At 39.8% G+C, this 27,580-nt stretch overlaps 2 protein-coding genes and 1 long non-coding RNA gene across 8 annotated transcripts in view; 2 read left to right on the forward strand and 1 right to left on the reverse strand.

The window, feature by feature from the left end:
• Nucleotides 1-398: 398 nt before the first annotated feature.
• Nucleotides 399-19,203, reverse strand: LOC148363670 (uncharacterized). Of its 2 annotated transcripts, none has more exons than XR_015850679.1 (3): nt 19,156-19,203; nt 1,446-1,656; nt 399-624 (listed from the first exon to the last, which is right to left on the reverse strand). It is a non-coding gene; the product is annotated as an uncharacterized LOC148363670 (long non-coding RNA). The 2 variants fall into 2 exon arrangements; XR_015850678.1 differs by lacking the exon at nt 19,156-19,203 and adding an exon at nt 3,065-5,213.
• LOC148363671 (filamin-B-like) lies at nt 4,578-13,235 on the forward strand. Of its 5 annotated transcripts, XR_015850674.1 has the most exons (6): nt 4,578-6,143; nt 6,215-10,022; nt 10,598-10,903; nt 12,134-12,253; nt 12,329-12,436; nt 12,632-13,235. XR_015850674.1 is itself a non-coding variant. In XM_088337639.1 (4 exons), exons 1-4 carry the CDS (start codon nt 10,001-10,003, stop codon nt 12,661-12,663), a joined length of 468 nt encoding a protein of 155 aa, XP_088193765.1. In that variant the 5' UTR covers nt 4,578-10,000; the 3' UTR covers nt 12,664-13,235. The 5 variants fall into 5 exon arrangements, 2 of the variants coding, with proteins under 2 accessions (XP_088193765.1, XP_088193766.1); XR_015850673.1 differs by having other exon boundaries at nt 4,578-10,022; XR_015850675.1 differs by having other exon boundaries at nt 4,579-6,424.
• Nucleotides 19,204-19,492: 289 nt separating the features above from the next.
• The window catches only part of LOC148363672 (deoxyribonuclease-1-like), a 36,239-nt gene continuing 28,151 nt past the window's right edge, over nt 19,493-27,580 (forward strand). Inside the window, exon 1 of the mRNA XM_088337638.1 lies at nt 19,493-19,734. Within this exon, the coding sequence (XP_088193764.1) occupies nt 19,503-19,734 (232 nt within the window). The 5' untranslated portion in view covers nt 19,493-19,502. The remainder of the gene's footprint in view (nt 19,735-27,580) is intronic.

Here is a 27,580-nt window from a genome sequence, read left to right on the forward strand (position 1 = left end):
CAACGCCAAACCCAGCGATGCCGGGCCATTATACTTGTGTAAAATGAATGCAAATTGTTCGACCCATGACCATTAAATAAAATGCTCGTTTATGTGAAAGTTCATGCTATTTTGCTTATTTTTAAATTAATATTGTTGTTCATAATGCAAGACTTTTTTTTACCACTAGATTGCTTTGAATAATACACACTGTCCCTTTAAAGTTTGTTGAAATAAGTTTTAAACACAATGTTTTGGTTCCATCAGTGAAATGTTTGATTTTGATTAACCACAATATGATTGGTTTTCTACCTGGAAAGGCATTCATATAATTTGCAAATATTTTGTATTAATAAGTTTACACTTTGTGTCATGAACCAGGACGGAATCTCTGACCCAATTGCGTTTGTTTCAAAGGAATCTTTATTAGAAAGAGTTGTCGGAACTGGTTTTGGACGCCGGCATCTGTCGGTCATCAGCCGCTTCGGACGGAATGGCAGTTCCGTGACAGGTAGGTGGAATCGGTACAGCTTAGCGGGCAGGTCGATGGCCAGGGCGGGAGAGCAGGTCGAAAATGTGGAACAGAAACAGGTCAAAATCAGAAGGCAGGCAGGAATCAAGCAAGAGTCTTTGGTACTTGGTAATCTGGTGAAACACACAGGAATACAGAAGTACGGTCTGACATCCTTCTCTGGACGCTGACCGCGTAAGAGGAGAACGTCAGCCAATCAGAGAGCGCGCTCCAGCACGCCAAACGATTGTCCCAGGTGACTTCACTTAGGCAATAATGACACTTTGAGGATCAAATTCTGAATTTTTAATGAAATTCTTCACTGAAAGGTATACAAACAATTAATCAATTATGAAAATAGTTGGTAATTTATTACATTTAGATTTTTCTCCCATCAACTGTTAGGTTCTTGCGGCCCTAGTTAACCAAAATCAAGCATCTTTCTGAAAAAGAGACTTTTTGATGAGTTTATAGTTTAGTAAACATTTAAAATATAAAGGGAAGACAAATAAATTTAAACTTGCAAGGAAATCAAAACCCACAGATAAGAAAGTGCCAACCTGTTCTAAAAGATCCTCCCTGAGATTTTTTTTATTGAATTTCCTAGGTTACAAATTGCTGATCTGGCCTTAGAGGTGTGGAGATGAGACAAAAGCAACATGCTTGGCTAATTGTGTCAATAATGAAAACAGTGTCAACAACTGTGTGCGTTAATAGTCAAAATAGAAAACAACCCTGGCATCCTCAGCAAAAGTCTTTGCATGTGTCAAATGGTAAAACCTGATTAAATTATTTGGATGTAATTCCCCTTTTTATGTCACAGAAACAATTATTGGCAGTATACTTGCCCCCCAAAAACAGAACAAGAAACATTAAACTATTTAACTAACATTTTCTAAGAAAACTGTAAAACTCAAAGTAAAACAAAATAATTAAAAAAACGTGTTTTCATTACCTTGAAAAGTTGAATAATAGTTGGCTTAGTGAGTTCTGTTAGAGAAGCGAGGCTTTTCTCCTCTGGAGCTGTGTGTGAAAAATATTGTGTTCTTTCATCAGTCCCTTTAAGGTTGTTGTTGGCCTTGAAACGGAACCACAACAAATTCGGGTGTGGGGTCCCGGTCTAGAAGGCGGTGTTGTGGCGAAACCTGCCATCTTTGTGGTGGAGTCTGTGGGCAGTGACATTAGAGTTCTAGGTGAGTCGATATAGAACATGAAAAAAAGTGTGATGAACATATACACAATCAATCAAAAGTTTGTGGACTCTTAAAAATGTATTTCTTAAGGAAACACATTGGTTTGTTTTTTTTTCTATTAGAAATACAATCCATACATTGTTCACATAATAAATGACTATTTAGCTACAAATGTGTGTGTTTTTAATGCAATTCTTACTGTGCATGCAGCACGCCAGTGTTCTAATGGTACATTTTGTTTGCTAATTTCATTAGAAGTCTAATGGGCGATTAGCCAGTCCAGTATCAGGAACATCACATTTGTGGGTGTGACTGAAGGTGGGGTACGTCGTTTGAGGTGTCCTTAAAAAGTTGAAAGTAGAATATTTGAGGTATGTGTTAACAATGCCCAACTGAATTCGAAGAGCCTATTTTCCCCCACCGCGTCTTAGCTGCTTTTATCTTACTTTTCTCAGAGCTGTTTGCGACTCACAACAGGTTAAGAAGCTAGAAGGTGGGGGGGGGCGTTTGGGGGTTGGTGTGAGTTCATGCTTGTTCACACAGTTTTCTGTTTGTGTAGATTGAGAATGGTAAAAGACAAGGACTGTTTCAAACACAGGTCAAACGCTAACCCAAACCCCCCAAAAAAGAGGAAAAAAGAAGAGTATATTCAGAGGAGAACATAAATGGCAAGGCAAGTTTATTTGTATAGCACAATTCATACACAAGACAATTCAAAGTGCTTTACAGAAATGGCAGACAGGTTAAAGAAACACAATAAAAGACATTGAAAATTTTAAATGTGGTTTTTAAAATGCATTAAAACCACAGATAAAACACAATTAAAACAATGAATTAAAATAAAGTAAAAGTGAAGATTGCAGATAGAACCCTTTCAGTTGTATGCACAGTTGAACAGAGCTTTTTTCAGCCTGGACTTAAACATTGTCAAAGTAGACGCCTGTCTGACATTATCAGGAAGACCATTCCAGAGTTTAGCTGCATGGAACTGAAACGCAGCTTCACCCTGTTTAGTCCTGGCTCTGAGCACCAGCAGAAGGCCTGTCCCATACTTGGACGAGCCACGCAAGAACTTGACAGACTGGAATGATGACGTAAGCCAGAAGACAGAGTTTATAAAAAATCCTTACATTACCTTTACATTTTAAGAATGGCCAGAAAAAGAACTTTCTTGTGAAAGTCGACAGTCCATTGTTTTAAGTAATGAAGGCTATTCCGTGCGAGAAATTGCCCAAAAACTAAATATCTCCTACAACGGTGTGAGCTATTCTTTTTAGAAAACAGCGGAAACAAGCTCTAAACAGAGTAGAAAGATAAGTTGCAAGATTGGTAGTACATTTGAGTCTCTAGATTAAGAAATACCCTAGAAGTATAGAAGTACCCTGTGGTGAAGGGGCCTCTCCTTGTGAGAGGTAAGAGAATTCTCCCACCATGGTCCGCTGTGTGTCGTAAGAGGCGACTAAAGTGGAGGGAGCGAGGGGACTGGGGATCCTCTCCTCTCTATCTCTACTCCCTAAGAGACAGCAAGGCAAAAAAAGGGGGGCGGGAGACCGAAAGGTCTCGCAAACTCTAGTTATAGGGTCACTAAATGTGAGAGGATGTGGAAGTAAAGCGACTGAGTGGAAGAAAGAGGAGATCGGAAGGGTGATGACTAATAGGAAGGTTAATGTGTTAGCCTTGAGTGAAACAAAGATGAAAGGAAAGGGTGAATTACAGCTTGGAGGTATGTATGGTAGAAGGTCTGGAGTTACGGGTGGACATGCTAAAGAAGGAGTGGCTGTGCTTGTGAGTGAGAAAGCAAAATAATTACTGGTGGAGTGGAAAGAGATATCTTCCAGATTGATGCGGGTGAGGTTGAAGTGGGGTGTAGAAGTATGGATGTTTATAAGTGCATATGGACCTGGTTCAGAAAGAAGCGCTGAGGAGAGAGAGTTCTGGAAGGATTTTTCCGAATGTGTGGCAAGTGCAAAAGAAGTCAAGTCAAGTCATTTTCATTTGTATAGCCCTAAATCACGAAGAGTCTCAAAGGGCTTCACAGATCATTTCCCTATATTACACAGACTAATTTTCAGAATATTATCATACATTCCCCTGCTCTGAAGCCGACGAAAAGAGTAGGTTATTCATATGCTATAGAGTAGAAGTGAGTTTTAAGCTTAGATTTGAATAGAAGGGTGGAAAGTGGTAATACTAGGTGACCTGAATGCAAGAGTGGGTGATGAAACGGTTGAAAACTGATGGGTAGATATGGAGTACCGGGAAAAAATGAGAGTGGGAAGAAATTGATTGAGTTATGTGTGGAAAATGAGTTGGCGATTGCAAATACATTCTTTAAAAAGAGGGACATGAATAAGTATACCTTCGTCAGAGTGGACAGTGGCAAGATGGTGGACAGAGCACAGATGGATTATGTAGTGGTTAGGAAAGGGATGTTAAGTAGATTGTTGGATGTGCATGTTTACAGAGGTGAAATGAGTGGTATGTCTGATCATTTTTATGTGGAAGGAAAACTGAGATTAGATGGTTCGTGGAGGGCTAGTTATAAGAAGAGTGTGAGGGAAGAGGTGAAAATGTCAGAGTTGAATAAGGCAGAAAAGGAAAGAGAGTTTAAAGAGAAGATAATGGAAGAGTATGAACGGATTATTAGAAGAAGAAATGGAGAGTGTGGAAATTGAATAGAAGTGGTTTAAAGAGGCAGTGTTGAGGAGTGCAAAAGAAGTGTGTGGAATGAGAAAAGTTGGTCAAGGTATTAGGAAAGGAAGTGAATGGTGGAATGATGAGGTAACAGAGGCTGTGACAGAGAAGAGACGTGCCTTTGAGGAGTGGCTGCAAGATAAGAGTAGCGATGCGTATGAAAGGTTTAAAGTGAAAAAAAGGTTGGTAAAAGTGGCAGTGGAAGCGGCAAAAAGGAAAGCAAATGATGAATGTTATCGAAGTTAGGAGTGAACTTTGAGGAAAGGAGAAAAGACCTCTGAAAATAAGTGAAAACAATAAGAAACAGTGAGTCTGGAAAGGAAGAGATAGTGAAAGATAAGGATGGTAGATTGCTGGTGAGCGGTAGTGCAGTCAGAACGAGATGGGCAGAGTATTTTGAGGAGTTGCTAAATTCGGAGGATAGGAGAGAAGTGAGAGTCGAGGCGATTGATGGTATGGAGAGAATGCCCGTGTTGGGTGATTTAAATGTGAAGCCTGTGGAAAAATGGGAGGTAAGTCAGTTGTTGTTTGCAGATGACACAGCGCTTGTGGCTGATTCTGAGGAAACATTGAGAAGAGTGGTAACGGAGTTTGGAAGAGTATGTGATAGGCGTAAGTTATGTGTCAATGTTGGGAAGAGTAAGGTGATGAAGTGTTCACGTGATGGAGTGGGCATGAAGTTAGAAGTAAGGTTGCATGGACAGGTGCTGGAAGAAGTCGAAAGCTTTAGCTACTTGGGTTGTGATGTGGCTGCAGTTGGTGGAATGGAGTGCGAGGTATTGCACAGAGTGAATCAAGGAAGCAAGGTTTTGGTTGCTTTGAGGAGAGTGATGAGTAACAAGAGTATGAGTATGAATGTTACGAGGGGACTGTATGAGAGTGTGATTGTGCCGACTGTTTTATGGTGCAGAGACTTGAAGCCTGCATGCAGATTTAAGAAGAAAATGGAATGTTTTTGAAATGAAGTGTTTGAGGAGTATGTTAAGAGTGACAAGATTGGATAGATTGAGGATTTAGATTGAGAAATTACTAATTTATTTTCTGCATCTAATTGTTGATGGTAATTGCGAAAGGCCACAGGCTTGTCTTTTTCCATTTTCTACTTCTGTACTTACTTCTTTCCTTAACTTCTTTGTACAACATAATTAGTAATAGTACAACATAATTAGTAATATCAATCATCAAAGCAAATGAGCCCTTTGAAAGTCGGCTCTCTTTAATGAATTGAGCAAATAAGCCGTTTTGTCTAATAGAAGACTGACTTGACCTTCGCTCGACAACAATTACATTTTGGGGCATTTTGTTTAGTTGGTTGCAATTTACGGAACTGTATTTGATCACATTTTTTAATAGATAAAATGGTAAATGGTCTGCATTTATATAGCGTTTTTCAAGTCAATGAAGCCCTCCCAAAGCGCTTCACAATGTGCTTCACACTTACCCATTCACACACACATTCACACACCAATAAATGGTCAGCCATGCAAAGCGCCTCCCTGCTTATTGGGGGCATTAGGGATTCAGTGTCTTGCCCAAGGACACTTCAACATATAACAAGTCAAGTCAAGTCAAATTTATTTATATAGCCCTTAATCACAAAAATGTCTCAAAGGACTGCACAGGATTACAGTTACAAAATTACACAATTACCTGATCTTAAACCAGCATGCGGGCAAGGAAAACTCAAAAACCTCAGTGTGAGGAGAAAAGAGAAACCTTGAGAAAGGACCTCACATGTGGTAATCACCCTTCCAGGATTGACCAGGGTAAATTACAATTAGGATTACTGTACACATAATAGTAAACATAAGGTAAGATGTTGAAAATGTCCGGGAAGTGCATGACATCAACGACGCCCCCAGCCTGCAAACCAGTCCAGAAAGTCTATGACGGCCACGACGCTGCCTCCCGTCTCTGCCAGCTGGTAAATGCAGGGGTTGACATGCTGCAGGTCAGACGCCGGTCCGCTGACCCATCCCAAATCATCCTTCTCCTTCGTATCAGCCAGGCAGGCGTCGGAAAAAGACAGGACAAAACAGAATATGAGGTGGGCATCAATCATATGCTTTGGAATAGAAGTGTGTCTTAAGCCTCGATTTAAAAACTTCCGTTGAGGTTGCAGATCTTATCTCCAGAGGCAGGGCGTTCCATAACACCGGGGCCCGGATGGAGAACGCTCTCGAGCCCGCAGACTTCTTGGCTCTCGGAGTCACAAGTAGACCGGCATTTTCCGAGCGCAAACTCCGTGCAGGAACATAGGGGGAAATCAAATCGGAGAGATAAGAGGGTGCAAGCCCATGCAAACATTTATGTGTTAATAAGAGAACCTTAAAGTCACATCTAAAGTGGACTGGGAGCCAGTGCAAGTTGGCCAATACAGGAGTAATATGCTCAAACTTTTTGGTCTTAGTCAAAAGTCTAGCTGCCGCATTCTGAACCAGCTGCAAACTTTTAATGCTAGACATCGGGAGACCAGAAAGCAATACATTACAGTAATCAAGCCGAGAAGTAATAAACGCATGAATTAAAATCTCTGCATCTGATTGGGACAGCATCGAACGAATCTTCGCAATATTACGGAGGTGGTAGAAAGCTATTCTAGTAATATTTTTCACGTGTAACTGAAACGACAGATTAGGATCAAATATAACACCTAGATTTTTGACCGAGTCACTATGGGTGATATTACATTTGTCTAGGTTCAGGGTAGTGTTTGAAAACAACTGACGACAGTGAGCTGGACCAATAATCAACATTTCAGTTTTTTCTGGGTTAAGGCGTAAAAAATTATTTGACATCCATCTTTGAATCTCAGTAAGGCAAGCCTCCAGATTTCTAAAACTTAAATGTTCAGTTTTTTCCAGTGGCACATACAGTTGAGTGTCATCTGCATAGCAATGGAAACTAATATTATACTTGCGGATAATGTCACCAAGCGGGATCATATAAATACTAAAAAGAAGGGGGCCAAGTACAGAGCCTTGAGGAACACCACAAGGGACATTAGATTGTTTAGAGGTCAGATTGCCATAGTTAACACATTGCATCCTGTCTGACAGGTAGGACCTAAACCACGAGAGTACAGTTCCTGAGATACCAATGCGTTCTAGATGAACCAATAATATGTTGTGGTCGACCGTATCAAAAGCAGCGCTGAGATCCAGCAGCAGTAACATTGATGAGGCACCAGAATCTATTGATAAAAGGAGATCATTGGTAACTTTAGCAAGGGCTGTCTCAGTAGAATGATTTGCCCTAACTGCTGACTGGACAGTTTCAAAAAGGTTATTTTCTGACATGAAGTCATTTAGCTGCTGTGCAACGACCTTTTCAAGTACTTTCGCAAAAAATGGCAGATTTGACACTGGCCTATAATTACCTAGGCTTTCTGGGTCAAGGTTAGGTCGCTTAAGCGTGGGTTTAATGACGGCAGACTTGAAGGCTACAGGAACAATACCCGAGGATAGCGATATATTAATAATATTTAAAACTGATGGTCCTAAGATCCCAAACAGATCCTTCACCAGTGAAGCTGGAAACGGATCAAGCAGGCACGTAGTTTGTTTGGCCCTACTGACCATCTGTGTTAGATTATCAAGGGACAAATCATTGAAACTGGAGAATGTTTCTGAACAACCGCTGACACAGTCCATACCTAGCACTTCCACATCTTTGATATAGGAGGAGGAAACAGAGCGTTCTTTTAAAATTTCATTCCTGATTAGTTGAATCTTTTTATTAAAAAATTCCATAATGTCATTAGCAGAATAAGTGCAACCATTTGGGTTAAGTTGTTGTCTGGTAAGTTTCGCCACTGTGTCAAACAGAAATTTCGGATTATTCTTATGTTCAACAATAATCTTAGAGAAATACGAAGCTTTAGCTGAGGCAAGAGCTACTTTATATTTCAGCAAACTGTCACACCAGGCCAGTCGAAAAACCTCCAGCTTAGTAGTGCGCCATTTTCGTTCAATTTTTCTGCAACTTTGTTTGAGTAACCTAGTTTCTTCAGTAAACCAAGGTGTATTCTTCTTGGGTCGGAATTTATACTTTAGGGGCGCCACAGAATCAAGAACATTTACCAAAGCAGTATTGAAGTTGTTTGTAAGTGAGTCAACAGACCCAGTGTACGAAGGGAAGGCTGCAGTTACCGTAGGTAATAATTCTTTTAAGGCTAACACCGTTTTAGGGCGGATATTGCGACTGCTAAAGCCTAAATTTTCCTTATCACAGTAAACATTAAACAGCACCTCACATTTAACAAAATAGTGATCAGAGATGGTATTAGGATACGGTAACACTGTAACATTTGAGGCTACTACGCCACGGGTCAGGACAAGATCTAGAGTGTTCCCATCTTTATGAGTGGGCACATCAACTATTTGATTGAAACCAAATGTATCAATCAGTGACTTAAATGCAATTGCAAGTGAATTTGATGGGGAGTTTATGTGAACATTAAAATCACCAATAATTACAACATTGTCCGCATAAGTTACTAAGTCTGTTAACAGTTCCGAAAATTCTTCCAAAAAATTTGAGTATGGTCCAGGTGGGCGATACACAACAACTAAATAAATTGGTGTTGACATTAAGGACCTCATAACAAGTGCTTCAAACGTTTTAAAACTAGTAGGGGTATTAGAAGTAAATTTCAACCTATCTTCCGATATAAGAGCAACACCTCCACCTTTTTTGCATGGTCGTGCCAAGTGCGAACTCACAAAGTTAGGGGGAGAAGCCTGATTTAACACTACAAATTCTTTTGGTTTTAACCAGGTCTCACAAAGGCCGATAAGGTTAAGATTGTGTTCATTAATAAGGTCATTGACAAGTAAAGCTTTGGAGGCTAGTGATCTATATTAAGAAGGCCAAGCTTCAGCACTGTGGACTGAGCTGAAACCTTTCGCGAGTTTTGAACCTTAATGGCAACCTTAGTGGTAACCACCACAGGATTAGACTGCCGGTCCCGGGTCTTGTGCCTTGCATGACGGCAGATGCGGCCCGAATTTCATACCACAGGAATATTGTTGACAGGTGGAGTAGCAGGATGACTATTGGTAGAAAATAATGTTATTTCATCTCCCTCCTCACCTAACAAGGGAGAAACAGAGGTAAGAAGCGCAAACAAGACTTTTTTTTCTCTTTCTCTGGACTTTTTCCTCCTTATTTTCATTTTTTGCACTCTATTTTCTGTTTTGTTCCGAGCTTTTTACTGCTTTATTTTTTGCCTCTTTTCCCTTTTCCTTTTTCTCTTTTGTTTCTTTTTTCTTAGCTTTTTAATTATTTTTCAAAAGGTATATTCCTTTTTGCTTTATCCCCCTCCTCCTTTTTTAAGTAATTGTTTGCATAATAATTGTTAATAAATGGATTAAAACGACAAACACAATCTGAAGAGCCGTTTGGGAGCTTTTTTGCGGGCCAAGCCGAAAGCGCCTTTTCTCGAAAAATGTAACTGACTCCACTCAAATTCGTGAAGCTTCGACATGACTTTAAAATACTCCCAAGGGAACCTGTGTTGTTTTTATCTGCATCCACGTTTTTTGGGCTGAATTTTTATCTGAATCAGCAACTTTGAGGCCTGATTTTGAAAACGCTGGATAGATTTTATTGTGCACAGAAAATGTCACGCGTGCAGCTAATAGGTAACATTTGTCACAAAATGTATGTTTTTAAAATTTTGTGCACACGTTTAGGGTAGCGGTAGCCCTGGGGAAGAAGCTGTCTCTGAGCCGTTTAGTCCTTGTTTTAAGGGACCTGTAGTGGCTGCCAGAGGACGACCAGTCAAAGAGGTGGCGGCCTGGGTGGGAAAAGTCCTTTATAATGTTCAGGGTTCGTACAGGTGCTTGAAATCCTTGAAAATGCTTGACATTTAAGGGTGTGTTTTCAAGATTAGGAAAATGCTTTGAATTTTGGGTGCAGCCCCCTCGCTCAACCCAACCCACGTGTCGCAACACCTGTCTTTGGGGGTCATTAGATGACCAACCTATCGACTGGGTAGAGAGCAGCTGATATTTTGGGCTGTTTTCATACCTCTCTGTATGTTTTCCTGTCCGCTGCTGCGCTCCAAGCATTCCACACCGTTTATTAGGTTTTGAATAATAGTAAAATAGCATTTTCCATAAGTAATTCACTCCCAAAATGACTGTGCAAGCCAATGATACGGTGGGTTTCTGCGTTCTAGCACTTAATTTAAAATACTTTCGTTTTTGCACCACAGAGGACGAACAACGACGCTCTCAGGTGAAACTGGGATCAGCGGCCGACATCTTCCTGAACATAAATGAGACGGACCTGTCTCTCCTGAGCGCCAGCATCGCTGTGCTGTCAGGTCGCGAAGAGCCCTGCTTGCTCAAGAGAATGGCCAACAACCACGTGGGCATCTCATTCATTCCCCGCGAAGTGGGCGAGCATCTCGTCAGCATCACTAAAAATGGTCGCCACGTGGGCAACAGTCCCATGGTCATCATGATCGTCCAGTCCGAGATCGGGGACGCCAGTTTTGTGGTGGACACACATGAGGCTGGTAAGTAGGCCAAATAGTTACCGCCCATTATATCAATGAACTGCGTTGTTTTGAGTGGCCATTGGGGATAGTTAAATCAACATTTGAGTCCCCACATCATAAACGCATTTTTTTAAAGTTGCTGTTCGGCATTTGAAAATTGATAACTCTCTGCCCCTTTCTCAAGGCTTGAGGTCATTATCGCAGCCTCAGTCAGATCATTCATGTGTACATTATCTTAGAGTGGCTCCAAAAGACTCTTTTTGGGGGTTTGCGTTTGGAAACAGGTCTTTTCTTATACCATTTTCTTGCTAGACTAAAAAAACTGCGATGATGAGCATAAAATCACTCTTCCCTCATCCCTCCTACCTAAGGTGTTTGGAGTCCCAATTTTATACTGTTACTTGTGATCAATACCAAACTGAATTATTTTAATCTCGCATTTATCGCAGGCGCTACGTTCCAAAATTAACCTTTGACTGCCAAAATCCGTGAAGTAGAAAACGTTGTTTTTACAATTATATACAATTAAATACTCTTTTATTCACTGTGTTAAGTTTATAGTTTAGTAGACACTTAAACAAGAAGAGAAGATATCAATGGATTTTGAATTTGCCAAGGAGAAGAGAGAGAGAGAAGCCTTCAGATAAGACACTTGTTCCAAATGCCCTCCTTTGAGCCCCCTTTTTTTAAATGACATCTCATAGGTTACAAAAGCAGATCCGCCCTAAAGGGTGTGGAATTCAAAGAATAGCAGCATGATTGGTCGATAGCGACAATAATGTAATAGTCTAAACAATAAACCGTGTGCAGTAAGTCAAAATGACAAACTGGCATCCTATAAATTCTTCTTTGCAATTATAAAAACAGAATAGTTTCTACACTAAAACCAAAGAACAAACCCTTTTCGCAGGCTCAAGCATTTGTTGAACAAATGAAATGTAGAAACGTTTCTTTACCGACAAATAACGATAAGCAGGGAGACTTTAACCAATCAGAATGCAAAACAATGCACGATGAAAATCCACCAAAAAGCGAAACCGTACAGTACTCTACATATCAAAAATGGAAAAACAGAAGATAGGCTGAACATTCCAAAGTAGAAATCCTTTGTGTAAATAAGTTTTTTCTCTTGTTTGATGGATTGAAATGTTTCCCTAACTGTCTTTTCCAACCTTTTTCCTCTTCTAATTTTTTCATTTCTTCCCCGGTCTTTTCATCATCACCATTTTTCGCATCTTCTTCCTCAAGCGAGCAACTTCTCCCCGACCTCGTTCTCACCACTCTTATCTCGCATCTTTTCTTCTCGCTTCTGTGCCTCCTCATCTTCTGCTCTAATGGGAAACCGAGCATAGGATCTCAGGTTTTCAGGTAAGTCGGCCTCTGCTGGCTTGTTAAAGAAAACAAAAGGACAGTTGAAAATCTCAAAATGTTTACATAAATCAGGTGTGAAGGTGAATCAGCCAACTTCCTTTGATGTATCAATGGAGGGAGCAAAAGGGAAACCAGAAGCCAAGGTTACCAGCCCCCCTGGAGCTCAGGAAGATGTACAAAGTGAGCCAGCTTAATGCTAACACAACTAACTATGAGAAGTAATATTATGCAATAACAACTTCTACTGCAAATACAGTAGTTGTGAATGTCATATTCCTTACATTCTGTTTTGATATTCAGTATTAAAATAGTTTGTAATAATAATAATAATAATAATTTCCTTTGTATTGTCATTCTTTGTAACAATGTACACAGAACGAAATGTCGATACACCTGACCCGTTGTAGCGAGTCGATGCAGCCGCAGCCAACAGAGGGCGCCGCCATTATACCAATAAGGTATGTCTCGGCCGAGGCGCGAACCAGCGACCTCCCAGTCTCAAAGCGGGCACACTACCATCTAGGCTACTGAGCTGGTCCTACTTATCATGAGAAACCGAAGGTTGGGCTGTCACATACTGCCACTACTGTACTCCAAAAGTTTTTGTTTGTTTGTTTTAAAGATGTTTTTCTCAACTGTTAACATTTTTCATGTTTCTTGACATTTTGGACACTTGGGCTTTGAAAACAAATCTTATTTCCACTGTTGCTAAATTGTTTATTCACAACTGGAATTGGTTGTTGAAAAATGTTAAATATTGCCAAACGTTTCCAAGATGGGTCTGCTGTGTCACTCCAGTCCTGCGGGGGGAGCGAGATGCTCGTTTGCTGTGCTGTCTGGGCTGCACTCTTTGTGACTACTGATGTTTGATCTCTCCCGCTCTCTTGTTTACTTTTATATCGGCGCATCGGGTTCATTTTGGCTTGTTTGAATGTTGGCATGTCAATATTTCACAAATAAAATCAACTACAATTATCAAGTGATGGTTTGGATGATTTTAACAAGTCATATCTGTTATATGAAAATAATGTGTATTTTTTTTGGTCATTTTTCATTTTTTTGCCTTTACAAAATAATTTAAGTCAAGTCATGTTTATCTGTACAGCCCTTAATCACAAAGATTCTCAAAAGGCTGCACAGACCACAGATTATTTCAAACCACTGACTATTATGACACCATCCCCTGATCTAAAACCTACATGAGGGCAAATAATACACATATATTGTCAACATAAGATATAGGTTATTCATATGCTATAGAATAGAAGTGTACTTTAAGCTTAGATTCAAACATTTCCACTAAGGTTGCAGATTGAATCTCTGGGCCAGTGCATTCCACAACACCGGAGCCCGAATGGAGAACGCTCTCCAACCTGTGTATCTCTTCTTGGCCCTTGGAATCACTAGTAGACCAGCATTTTCAGAGCGAAGGCTTCGGAACGCAACATAGAGGGAAATTAAATCTGAAAGCTATGAGGGAGCAAGGCCATTAATGATTTTGTATACTACCAACAGAACCTTAATATCACATTTTAAGCTAACAGGGAGCCAATGCAGGTTAGCTAAAACCAAGGTAATGTGATCAAACCTTCTTGTCTTAGTTAAATTCCTTGCTGCAGCATTTTGTATGAGCTGAAGGCGAATTTTAGCAATGTTTGTAAGATGGAAAAAAAGCTGTTAGAGTACTTTTCTTTACGTGTGTTTGAAAGGACAGATCGGGGTCAAATATGATACAGTACATACATTTTTGACTGAATCACTCTGGGTCATTTGTCAATGTTCAGAGCAGTTTTTGAGAACAAGTCACGGCATTTAGATGGACCAATAACTAATATTTCGGTCTTTTCAGAGTTAAGGCGCAAGAAGTTGAGTGACATCCATTCTTTTATCTCAGTGAAGCAGGCCTCCAAATTTCAACAGTTTAGTGTGGCAAATTCCTCCATCGGAAGATATAGTTGAGTGTCATCTGCGTAGCAATTGAAACTGATATTATACTTGCGAATAATATCACCTAATGGAAGCATGTAAATGCTGAAAAGAAGGGGGCCAAGTAATGAACCCTGCGGATCACCACAGGTAACACTAAAGCGCTCAGATGTCATTTCACCATATTTAATTCAGTGCATCCGATCTGAGAGGTAGGATCTGAACCATAGGAGGACGGTTCCTCAGAGACCGTTTAATGTAAACAATGAGGGTATAATTTACAACTAAAGCGTTTAGTTAGATATTTTGAGAGTATTGCACCAAAAAATAAAAAAGATAATGGATAAAACCAGGATATGTATGTTTATTATCTTGGCTAAATTTTGCCTAGAGTTGGGTGCGTGAAAGCTGGTTAAATTTAGCTCAGCTCAGTTACTCTGGTGACTTTTCTAAAGAGGCTAAAGTGCCCCGTAAACCAGTTCTGAAAATAGCTCACCAGTGCTGACCAGTTTATTCTGATTTTCCCTACTTTCAACAATTAACCTACTAATAAACATAGTAACAACGCGGTAGTAACATGTTTTTATTTTAAATTTCATATCAAACTGGGTGCCTTTTGTGCTGATTGTGAACTAAAAGTAGCATTAAGCTTAAAAAAAGTTTGGAGACCCCCCTGCTCCACTGCTAGCCTGCTTCAAGAAAAGCTAACAACCAGACTAACATTATCCACAGAGGTACATTGGGACTACTACTCTCTATCGTGTGAAAAATCCATGGGGTTTATATGAGTTTCTTCACATGTTTTATTATTTTAATTTTTCTCCATTAAACTTTTACATATATGCTATTGTCATTGCATTAAACTCTGTATAATCTCTTTATCATTGCATAATTGCAACCGTAATGTTATAATCATTGTCCTACTTCAACTAAAAAACAAGTTAAACCATGAAAACATTTAAAAAGTTCAAATCAAAATTGACTGGTTGAGTGGTTAGCACATCAGAAGAACAGTTCTCAGGTCATAGTTTGCATGTTCTCCCCGTCCCTGTGTGGGTTTCATCCGGACACTCCGGTTTCCTCCCACATTCCAAAAACATGCATGTCAGGTTAATTGGTGACTCCGAAATTGTCCAATAGGAACAAGTGCCTATGAATGGTTGTCTGTCTCTGTGTCCAGTGCGACTGACTGGCAACCAGTTCATAGTGTCCCCTGCGCACTGCCTGAAGATAACTGGGATGGGCTCCAGCGACCCCGCAACCCTAGTGAGGATAAGCGATGCAGATAATGAATAAATGAATGAAAGGTCCTTAATTGTAATAAAATAATAAGTAGGACAGATCCATATACAGCAGGCGTCGTGAGCATTTTCAACTTAAAATGCCATGATAGCAAAATATTTTGATTTTTCTTCTTTTAATAGCCACACCATATATTTTAGACAAAATTCAACAAAATCACCAAACAAGCTCTCCAGACAAAAACTAATTGTCCAGCACATTGAAATTGGTAAATAACAGAAGATAATAATGGCCCTAAAAAAATCCTGAGCCAGATGTACTCATTAGGAGAATATCAGGCTCCTGATCTCTGTGTTCCTGACCAGGGGCAATTTTAGGTTCAGAGCTTTTGGGGTCCTGAGCAACCAAAGTGCCTGGCTGGCTAAAAAATTGTTTTCATTTCATTTGAAATGATTTGGCATCATTCAACATGGTTCAGGAGTGTCACTTCCCATTTGTGGGCAGACAGACGTAATTGGTGCTTGGAATCAAATGGATGGAACCATTTCAAGGCTGTGGAGTATTTCGGAAAATGCGTTTTTCACTTTTTTGTTTTACTTTTTTTTAAATTGTTATGAATTTTCTTCATTTTTAAGCCTATCCTGTCCTTTATTAAGAAAAGTAGAGTTTTGAAAATGCTGATATTTTGGGGGGCGCTGGGGTTGAATTTGGGGGTGATACAGCACCCCCAAAGACAGGCTGGTTACGCCCATGTTCCTGACCCATTATATACAGTAGGAGAGAGGGGGGTAAGTAGTGCCAATTTTTACTAAAGGAAGCTTTTAGACGCGGGAATTACAGGAATGCCTCCAGCTAAAATATGTACATAAGGTTTAGGATGTAGGGCAGCACGGCGGCGCAGTGGTTAGCGCTTGTGCGGCACAGTTCATGTCATGGGAACCTGTCGTGGGTTCAAATCCGGCTCCAGACTTCCTGTGCGGAGTTTGTATGTTCTCCCCGTGCTTGCGTGGGTTTCCTCCGGGCACTCCGGTTTCCTCCCACATTCCAAAAACATGCATTTCAGGTGAATTGGCCGGTCCAAATTGTCCCTAGGTGTGAATGAGCGAATGAGTTGTCTGTCCCCGTGTGCCCTGCGATTGGCTGGCAACCAGTTCAGGGTGTCCCCTGCCCACTGCCCGAAGATGGCTGGGATGGGCTCCAGCCCCCCCGCGACCCTAATGAGGATAAGCGGTACGGCTAATGAGATGAGATGAGGTTTAGGATGTGGCGGCACAGCAGCTGGGTGTTTAGCGCGCAGCCCCACGGTGCGGAAGTTCAGGGTTCAAGTCCAGCTACCGGCGCTTCCCCGTGTGGAGTTTGCATGTTTTCTCCGTGCCTGCGTGGGTTTCCTACGGGCACTCCGGTTTCCTCCCACATTCCCAAAAACATGCATGTGAGGTTAATTGGCCAATCCAAATGCTGCCTAGCTTTGAATGAGCGATTGAATTGTCTGTCTCTGTGTGCCCTGCGACTGGCTGGCAAGCAGTTTAAGGTGTCCGCTGCCCACTGCTTAATAATGGCTGGGATGGGCTCCAGCAACCCAGTGACCCTACTGAGGATAAGCAGTGCAGTTAATGGATGGATGGTTTAGGATGTTGTGCATCCCTAGGAGCAGTCACTTTAAATAAACTGTTTGATAAATATAGCTTTAGAACAAAAAGTGGTTTTGTGGCACAACTTGCCCCCATTGCGGGTTAACTTGTGCCATTAGTCAGAATACAGTGGGGTAAATTGTGCCGTTAATAACTGAAGTAAAAATGTTGTTATTATCTCACAAATGATAATGCTTTATAAAAGCTAGACAAATTCAATGCAAAAGTACTTGTGTAACCGCGGTGTACGTGTCCCACCAAAGATCCACATTCACGCTGGACTGGATGATGAGGTTTTTATTATTACAGTTTCTGCAAATGGATGAGTCACAACATTAGCTTTTTCTGCTGGGTCTGATCTCTTTGATCTCTTTGTAGTACTCTGGTAAAACTGACAACAAAGCATATCAAAGAGCTTTCTTTTCACTTTACAGAAAATACATTTTAGAATATCACAATACATTTGTAAATCTTTGCATTTTAACAAGATACTTTTAACAAGAGATCGTATAGTGGATTTTTAACGTTTACAATGAATTCAACATGTTTTTCTTTACTCTGAATTTTAACCAACATCATCCTTTTTTTATGTATATGAAAAATAGGAATAAAAACAATAATGAGTATAAAATGGGTACAATTTACCTGCAAATGGATGAGTCACAACATTAGCTTTTTCTGCTGGGTCTGATCTCTTTGATCTCTACAAGGGGAATTAATATTTAGTAAAACAGAAACAAAACGAAAATAAACCTAAACAGCTTGACAATATCAATCACATTACTATGCATGGTGAGAGATTCGTCAGCTGGGGTTATAAAGTTTAAAATTAACTTATTTTGTGGAGCACCAAAAGATATGTCTTACCTTTGTAGTACTCTGGTAAAACTGACGACAAACCCCGCCTCCTGGTCACATGTTAGAAGCCAAAACCAAACCCCACCCCATACCAGCAGATGGCACTGTTGGACTCAGCATTGCAGGACATTTACCAAAAACTATACACATATTTTAGCAGGAATTTCAATAAAATAAAAGTTATTATTACACCCGTTACACTTGTTTAATGTTTATTTAAAGTTTTAACACAATTAAAAGTCAATTTGCTTTAACAAGGCCAAGCACCACATAAACATATGTTTGAACAAGATGAAAATGAAAGATTCAGCCAACTAATAGACATTCCGCTTGTCAATGCTGCATGGGAATGTAAACTTGTGCTCCCTTCTGGCTGTACAACCACGCTTTTGTGGTGTGGGCAGTTTCTTGAGCACTCCATCATCATTTTCTCTAATTGTGAAGATGGGCTTTCCATCAGCAGACCTCTTACAACTTTGCTTCAGAAACTTTGCATTGATCTCGTCACCTTCGACATTCTCTAGCAATTTAATATAAATTATAGGTTTTGGATTTGTTTGCCTGCAAAGTCCACAATGACAAAGACACCAGCAGACAGATCCTTGTCACCATCATCGTCACTCTGGCCATCTGACTTAGTTTAAATAGGAGGGGAATCAATCAGGCAACGAGCATCAGCTGGTGCCAAACTAGCGGGCACAGGTGAGTGCAATGAGTAATCATGACAAAAAGACAGCTATTATTTTGTTCAAAGTTGAACTGCTAATACAGAAGAGGCATTATTTTGTATCAGTATTTCCAGTCTTTAAACGTTATTGTTCTACTTTTTTAGGAATACTAAAGTATGTTGAGAAACATCTGAGAATTTGAATTTGTGTCTTTGGTTATACTGTATAGCTGCTATTTTGTTATAAAACTCGATTTTTTATTCATATGGAGGAGGCTGACTGTAAATATATTAATATGATTAGGCATATTTGAGTGAACCTGAAGTATAATCTAAGTATCCCGAGGCCGGGACGAGTGTCTTCTTTTTTAGTCATCAAAATATAATCACCCTAGTACTGAGGTAGCATCATGCTAACTGTACAGACTCATGATAGACCTTACTAGAGACCTAAAAAATGTGTGAACTGTTTTCATAGTTTTCTATATTTGTTTAAACACAGCAATCAAAAACCCTTGTCACAAAAATTTTACTTCGGGGGCAAAAAAACGTTTTCGGAACTAAGATGTGCTTACCTGTCTCACTTCTTTGCATGATGAGTGAAATGGATGCCTTTTCAAAAATATGTGGTCACATGACCAACTCATTTTATGGTGGTTTTTTTTTTTTAATAACGGGGGTTATTAGCACAAATTCCCCCACTCTATCCTACTGAATTATTCAAGACGTTTTTCATTTTTGTTTGAAATCGTTATTTTTTTTCTGGAAACGGTTTTGGGGGTTTTGAGGCTTTTTTTTTCTAAATGTGTCCTTTTTGTTATTGTCACATGGGAACTCTCTGACAACCAATTTCATCGGCGACGAACCACTTCCAGTTGAGAGAGGCGTGTCCCTCTTATCTCAAGTAATTTGACACTACAAAATGCTGCCAGACGCCCACTCACAAAAACACAATAGTCTTTCTACAATAGTTCATCCTCTTAGACTAAAACCAATCCGAGAGCTGCAACTCTATTTACGCGTGTGTTATGTTCGTGCGTTTGTGAGACAGAGCGCACTGTTTAGGTTGCTTGTATTGAAGCGTCTCCTGACGGACTCCCAAGTAAAGAAGACAACACTAGACAATCGGACTTCCTCTTCTGTCACCACAACCTGTAGGTGAGCAAATACTTCGTGAACTCTCAGCTCTTAAATATTTCACAAATTCATAGTCGGCAAATAAGCGCTATTCTGCTCAAGGGGATGGATTGTTTTGGCCGTTAAAATATTTGCAGTGACAATAGTCTGTCTTTACGCAACGTTTGAGACGTGTCATCTTAATATGATGGTCTTATTATAATAAGTTACTTTTTCATCGTCGTTTAGTTTGTAAAAAACTTTTCTTCAAATATATTGACGGTCCTCTGACTTTTGGAGCAGAAAATTGTGGTTAAAAAAGTTCTAAAGCATTAGTCACCAGTTAGTTCGCTAGGTACCCCGTGAAAAGGTTTTGAACGTAGCGCAGCAGTGATGGGTCATAGCGATTTTCTGATCAATTTGATTTCTAGCTTACATAATGTTTTAGTGTTAGACTTAACTTCCAATTACAACCTGGTAATAACATAGTAACAACATAGCCCACCTGTCAACCTGTACGTTTTTTGCCGTGCAAAGTATGTTTATTATTTTAAGACGTGTACGACGTACAAGAAAATCTGTATGGAAAAACGCAAATTTGTCTATTATGGGTACCATCCGGTAAACAACGACTATCACGAAACGGCAAATCTTTCAAGTCAAACGAGTTCGCCACGGAAGCCCCTATCTCGGTATCGTTTTTTTTTTCGTTGCCAACGAAGCGAGCTGTTTAATAATAATAATAATAATTTCCTTGTATTGTCATTCTGTGTAACAATGTACACAGAACGAAATGTCGATTGCATCTGACCCGATGCAGCCGCAGCCAAGAGAGGGCGCCGCCGACCACTTTTTAAGTCTTAGGAATGACTCGGCCGGGGCGCGAACCCGAACCTCCCAGTCTCAAAGCGGTTTGATGCTACTGTGCGTCTGCCGCATGGAGATTTCCCATGATGCTTTTTTTTTGGGTTTGAATCATTTTATTGACACTTTTAACAGCAAATAAACAATGTGAGGTTTGAACATTTTTTCTCAACACTTTTAACAGCAATTAAGCATATTCACAATTTCGTTATATCATTTTCTAACAATATGACGTTTGAACAATTTTTGTCGACATTTTTAACAGCAATTAAACACATTCACAATTTCATTATATCATATTCTAACAATATGAGGTTTTATCAACACTATTTTCATCGACACTTTTAACAGCAGTTAGCCAATGTGTAAAGGGCAATACTATTGTGCAAGGGCATAGCTCTGTCTTCTCAAGTGGGATTCCATCCCACCCTCCCAAGCAGCATCCTCCAGTCCTCTGCCCGGGATGCCCAGGTGGGTCCTCTCCCTTCTTACTTCTACCTTCCACAACCACCCGAATAACCAGGCCGTTGCTGCCGGGACCCCCACAGTGGAGCTCCGGTTCCCTCCTCCGGGTGGGTGCAGACGATTTTTCTTTATGGCTGCGTCCTAGGCTTGCCGTTCGCAGATTGTATAATATCTGCAGCCATTCGAAGCACAGCCACGGGGGGGATCTGCCTGCACCTCCTTATCAGCAGGTTTCTGGAGGTCCAGATGGCGTCTTTGATAGCGGCGAGAGTGAGCCAGTCCTTGACAAAGTCGTCCTGTGACTTTTTCGACCGACTCACCCTGTAAAGCACGTACTCTGCGTCAGGGACCTCCCCTGCTGGCAAGTCCGGGAATTTTCCTAGGTGGCCGGCCATTGCCCACAGGTCCTCGGCAGTGCTGCACTCAAAAAAAAAGTGCCTCACCGACTCCTGGGCGCCACAGCCAGATCGAGGGCATGTTGAAATCGCTGACATTCCTCGGTGGTGCATTACGGCTCTGACTGTGAGAACCTCATGAGCCACCATCCATGACAGGTCCCGTAGTCTGTTTGGGAGGGCAGGATGAGTCACGTTGCTCCAAACCGTTGTAGGCTCGCCAAACGCAAGCCCCCGCACAGGACTCACTGTTGCTCGCTTCTGCACAATAGCAATAAGGGCCCTGTGGTTTTGTAAAGTGTGACATTCTTGTGTTTCTAAATCAAATTTCTTTAAAAAGTCCCGAATAAAGAGATGTGTTGGTGGCAAGTTAAAGGACACTGGTATCAAATGATTGTTTGGTACAATCTTTAGCTTCCGCAAGTACGAGCCCATCCAGAACCGGGTCATCGCTTGACTTTTTGGGTTGTTGGATGGGCCCATAGCCTTTTGGGAGTGGAGGGAGACATATTTGCTCCCCAGGAAAAGCTGGAGGTCAGGCACCCCTTTACCCCCTTTTTCCTTTTATCTTTTTCATTGTATCTCTTTTTATCCTTTCCCACTTTGAGCCCCAGATAAAGTGAAAGATGGCTCGGTCCAGTTGTAAAAACACGTTTCTTTTGGCCATAAAAACTAAACTGATTGATAAAAGCAGTGTGAGGAGTCCTGCCTTTTCTGTCTCTGTCCACGGTCCATAAAACTTCACTTGTGACTTTTCTCTATTGAGCCTTGACCCAGACGCTCTCCCAAACAGGTCAGTCAAGTCAAAGGCTCTTCTTTTTTTTTTTTTACTTTTTATTTCTCACACCAATTTTGACAGAGGTTTGATTCCTCCATCATACATCAACACAAAATATATACACTTGACACACTCATAAATAACAGAAGAAACAACAAAGAAGAAAAAAAATACTATTAATAGAAAGGAAGAATAAATGTTCATACAATACATCCATACAAAAAGAAACATATATATATATATATATATATATATATATATATAAAATAATAAATCAAAATATACACCCAAAAAAAAAAAAAAAAAAAAAAAAAAACACATAATAAATAGGGGGAGGTGTTTAGACATCAAGTAAAATTTGTGTGATAGGCTTCCATCTTTTCTCAAATTGGTCAAGTTTCAGTTGAAGTTTTGCAGTGATTTTTTCCATAATGTACATTTGCTTTAATTTGTCTCTCCATTGTTTTATGTCAGGAGGTTGTGGTTTCAGCCAGGACACTGTGATCATTTTCTTTGCTACCAGAAGCATTACCCTTAGTATATATTTCTGTTGACCAGATAGTAATTCTTCTGGCAAAATTCCTATTACGTAAGCCTTTGGGTCCAACCGCAACTCCCAGCCCGTGATTAATTTTATTTCTCTCTGGATACTTCTCCAAAAATTTAATATTACAGGGCAATTCCAGAAAATATGCGTAAAGTCACCGACCCCCCCACAGTTACGCCAGCATAGATTTGAGGTATTTTTATATTTTGAAGTGATAGAAGGTGTATAGAAGAATCGCATTTTTACTTTCCATTCAAACTCCCTCCATGTCGGGCTGTTGGTTATTTTGTGTCCCTCTTTCAATGTTTTTTCCCATTCGTTTTCTTTTATCGCTACATTAGTTTCTTGTTCCCATTTTTCCTTAACTGCCATGTCCTCATTACTGAGATCCATTCTTAGGGCTTTATATAGTTTTGATATAACCCCCTTTATTGATTGTCCTTTTGTATACGATATTAATAATTCCTCTACCTTAGTTGGCTCCTTACATATTTTCCCCCATTCCTCGTGTTTCTGGAGGTAATGCCTTAGTTGCAAATATTTGTAAAAATCATTTCTGGGTAGGTCAAACTCTTGTTGGAGTTGTTCGAATGATTTCATTGCCTGTGCTTCCAATACTTGGGTAATCAACATCAGTCCTTTTTGGGCCCATTTTTGAAACCCTACCTCCATACCCCCAGGTTTAAAGTCTGGATTTTTCGCTATTTTGGTAGCCCTATTCACAGATCTTGATATTTTTAATTTGTTTTGTATTGTTGACCAAGTTTTAATAGTTCCCTTAATCCATTCATTCTGGATTTTTAATTTCTTCCACCTCGTGACTGATATGTATGGTAACGATTCCACCAGCATATTTGGACAAGATCGTTGCTCCATGTCCACCCATATCGCATCTTTGTCTGTAGTAATCCACAAGATGAGTGCTTTAATTTGAGCTGCCCAATAGTAATATTTAATATTGGGTAGGTCTAGGCCCCCCTTTTCTTTAGGAGCTAACAGGGTTTTGTATTTTATTCTAGGTTTCTTGTTTTGCCAAAGGAATTTTGCTATTAACTTATTTAACATTTTAAATGTGGATGCCGGGATCAGAATTGGAAGGGATTGAAACAGAAATAATAGTCTTGGTAATATGTTCATTCTGATTGTTTCTATCCTGCCGATAAGACTTAAGGGCAAAATTTCCCATTTTTCCAAATCTTTCCTTATTTCTTTTATCAACATTCCATAATTTGCATCAAACAGCTGTGTGGAATGTGGTGTAATGGTCACCCCCAAATATTTAAACCCTTTATTTGTCCATTTAAAATCAAACCTTTCAATCACATCTGTTGGACATTTTCCTGATATCATCATTGCTATTGATTTGCTCTCATTATTTGAATACCCAGCTACTTCTCCATATATTTTAAGGCTCTCCAACAGTGGTGGTATTGATAACGAAGGTTCCTTCAGCATTACCAACAGGTCGTCTGCAAACAATGATATTTTATGTTCTGTTCCTCCTTCATCCAATATCCCCCTTATTTGCTCATTTTGTCTAATTGATTCTGCGAGTGGTTCTATGCTTATTGCAAACAAGAGTGGGCTTAAGCAATCCCCTTGCCGGACTCCTCTTTTGATTTCAAAGAAATCTGAACAGTGACCATTTACTCTAAGACGAGATTTCGGATTTTTATAGATAATTTTCACCCATTCAACAAATATTGGAGGGAAGCCGAAAGCTATAAGTGATTGATGTAAGAAGCTCCATTTCACCCTATCGAAAGCTTTTTGTGCATCCAAGCTCAGTAACATCGAGGGTTGGGTCTTAGATTTTGTGCTCGTAATTATGTTTAGTATCCTCCTAATATTGTTTGCACCCTGCCTTCCCGGAATAAACCCTGTTTGATCATTTCTAATTAATTTCGCTATAAATTTCTGCATTCTTTTTGCCAGTATGCTTGTAAGAATTTTTAGATCATTACAAAGTAAACTAACTGGTCTATAGCTTTCACACAATATTGGGTCTTTTCCTTCTTTGTGCAGGACTGTTATGATGGCTTCCGACCATGATTTGGGGGGATCTCCTTTTGTTAGAGCATAGTTAAATACTTTCTGCAGTACTGGTGTTAATTCTTCCTTAAAGCTTTTGTAGAACACCCCCGGGAATCCATCCGTTCCTGGTGATTTATTTATTTTTAAGTTATTTATTGTATCTTGTATTTCCTGTTTTGTAATGGGGCGAATAATTTCTAATGTATCCCCCCCTGTTAGTGTTGGTAAATGTAGTTTTCCTAAAAAGTTTTGTGCCGTGTAGTTATCTAAGTCATTTTCTGAGTCCTTGTATAATTCTTTATAATAATCTGCAAATGCTTCTGCTATACCTTTGGGTTTTACTAAACATTGTTTAGAGATAGGATGTTTTATTTGTGATATAATTCTATCTGTTTGGGCCTTTTTAAGTTGGAAGGCTAGCAGTCGACTGGCTCTATTGCCCATTTCATAGTATCTCTGGTTCACAAAGCGCAGAGCCCCTTCTGCTTTATTTGTCAAAAGTTCATCTAATTTGCTTCTGGTTGTTTTTAATACCTGTAATCTGGATTCATTTGGTGTTTTTTTATGTTCTTCTTCTAGTTCCTTAATCTTATCCTCCAATTCCTTCTGATTCTTTAAGCGTATTCGTTTCAGCCGGGACGATATTTCTATTAATTTCCCCCTTATTACAGCTTTCCCTCCTTCCCATAATATTGTTGGAGAAACCTCATTGTTGTCATTGATTTGGAAATATTCTTTTATACACCGTTTTATTTCCTGTACTACGTTTTTATCTGAGAGGAGAGATACATTCATCCTCCAATACCTAAAATGGGGTTCATTGTCTAAACTTAATTTCAAAGTAATTGGAGAATGGTCACTTATAGTAATATTCTCTATACCACACTCTACTACTGTATGCATATGTTGTCTTGAAATGTAAAAGTAATCAATTCTCGAGTAGCTGCCATGCGGGTTTGAATAGAAAGTATAGTCTTTAGTTTGGGGATTCTTCTCTCTCCATGGATCTATCAATCCCAATTCTTTAGTTATGTTATTTAACATCCTCGACGTCTTTGTATTTGTTCCATGTACTGAAGGATACTTGTCCACTTTGCAATTCTGTACAGTGTTAAAGTCACCTCCTATAAGTAACATTCCCTTCGCACAGTTGGTTATTACTTTAGCTAATACTTGAAAAAAAGTCCCCTTTTCCTCCGTCAAAGGCTCTTCTAACGGATAAGAGGTCAGTACATAAAATATTAAAATCATCCATGTACAAAACACACTTAGTAATTTGTCCCCCACTTCCTGGGATATTGATCCCTTTGACAAATCTATCTTTTCCTTGAATTTGTGCCAAAGGTTCAATGCAAAGAACATAGAGAAGGGGAGATAAAGGGCAACCCTGACGTACACCGCACTTGATCTCGACTGCTTCCGATAAATTCTCGTTAATCGTGAATTTGCTGTAGATGTCTCAATATAGCAGTCCCACCCACTTGATGTATTTTTGGGGAAAACCACATTTTTGCAGTTCCCTGAAGAGGTATTTGTGCGAGACTTGTGCATTCCGGGAAAAAAATATGGTGTAAGATTATTTGGCATTTTATATGGGAAAATAAGACCGTTTGTACGGGCATGGAGCCGTGGAGGTTGACGGGTATGTCATAGTAATTACACAAGTTATTATTTAGAAGTGTACCGTATGTAAAAACGGTAGCCCTTTTCATCAATCAGTTACAAAACTAGTGTTCAGTCTACCCCAAATACGTTATGCCAAATCTACGCACACTTTCCCTAAAGAAAGACTTAACTGTCTTATTGGCTTCATGCTGCCTGCTGCCAACATTTTTAACATAGTAAGCCAAGCACATCAGTCTTTGCTCTTCTCCCTCCAAGGTCACATTGAAGTGCAATGGAAGGAGACTTTAGTTTGCCTCTTTACCTTATCTCTTTGCCTGTCCCGCCTAATACTTTTTTTTCATGGGGTCATTTGAGGCCCCACTACTTGATGACCCCGGCGCTAGAGTAATAATTTTAAAGGGCCAGTGCGTGTTATTTGACCAGTAAATGCCGGTGCATTGTGTAGTGCAGAGGTCGGCAGCCCAAACTGTTAAAAGAGCAGCAACAGACCAAAGAAAACAAAAACATGAATAGGTCTGGAGCCACTAAACGTAAAGCTTTATATAGATCTATTTTTAAATAAGGATCCAAACAGGTTCCATATGTAAAAGTTGGTAATTTATGATTTAATATATATATTTGATATTGTTAAAGCAATAGAAAATGTTAGAATGTTTGTGTCCTGTTTGTTCTCTTACAGATATCCACCAAATTCCCCCCAAAAATATAATGTATCTTTTTATCTCAGCAGGGCTATCTCACTCGAGCAGGGGTCAGCACCCTTTTCTGTGTGGAGTGCCACCTTCAAATTTCCTTGTAAATCAGTGTGCCACACCAAGATTAATGACTCGCACAATACTTTTTCTATATCCAACAATTTTACACCAATCCAAATATACAACATGGATATACATAGAAATAATATAACTGGCCAATTTTATCTTCCACTATTCTTGTTCATCAACAAACTAAAAAATGAATATGAGCAACATGTGGAAAGGCCTGTAGACATCCATGACTTCAACCGTTCTTCATCAACAATGAACTAGAATCAAAAAAGAAGTGATATGGACAGCTACCATACCATTCATCAATAAAATCTTATTTCAGAAACTATCAAAACTTGAAACACACACATACTTTAGGGGGGGATTTTGGCAGGCATTTTACCTGCCAAAATCTGACTCACCTGCTAA

The sequence above is a fragment of the Urocampus carinirostris genome, chromosome 6 (genome assembly GCF_059441175.1).
Source record: "Urocampus carinirostris isolate Australia breed hairy pipefish chromosome 6, RoL_Ucar_1.0, whole genome shotgun sequence".
Classification (NCBI taxonomy): Eukaryota; Metazoa; Chordata; class Actinopteri; order Syngnathiformes; family Syngnathidae; genus Urocampus; species Urocampus carinirostris.

What these genes read in the sequence shown, in the direction of transcription:
- LOC148363671 (XM_088337639.1), top strand. Translation starts at nt 10,001, where the DNA reads ATGTCACGCGTGCAGCTAATAG. An exon ending in GTCACGCGTGCAGCTAATAG is followed by an intron (nt 10,023 to 10,597) that starts GTAACATTTGTC and finishes TTTGCACCACAG; the next exon opens with AGGACGAACAACGACGCTCT. An exon ending in AGCTCAGGAAGATGTACAAA is followed by an intron (nt 12,437 to 12,631) that starts GTGAGCCAGCTT and finishes CAATGTACACAG; the next exon opens with AACGAAATGTCGATACACCT.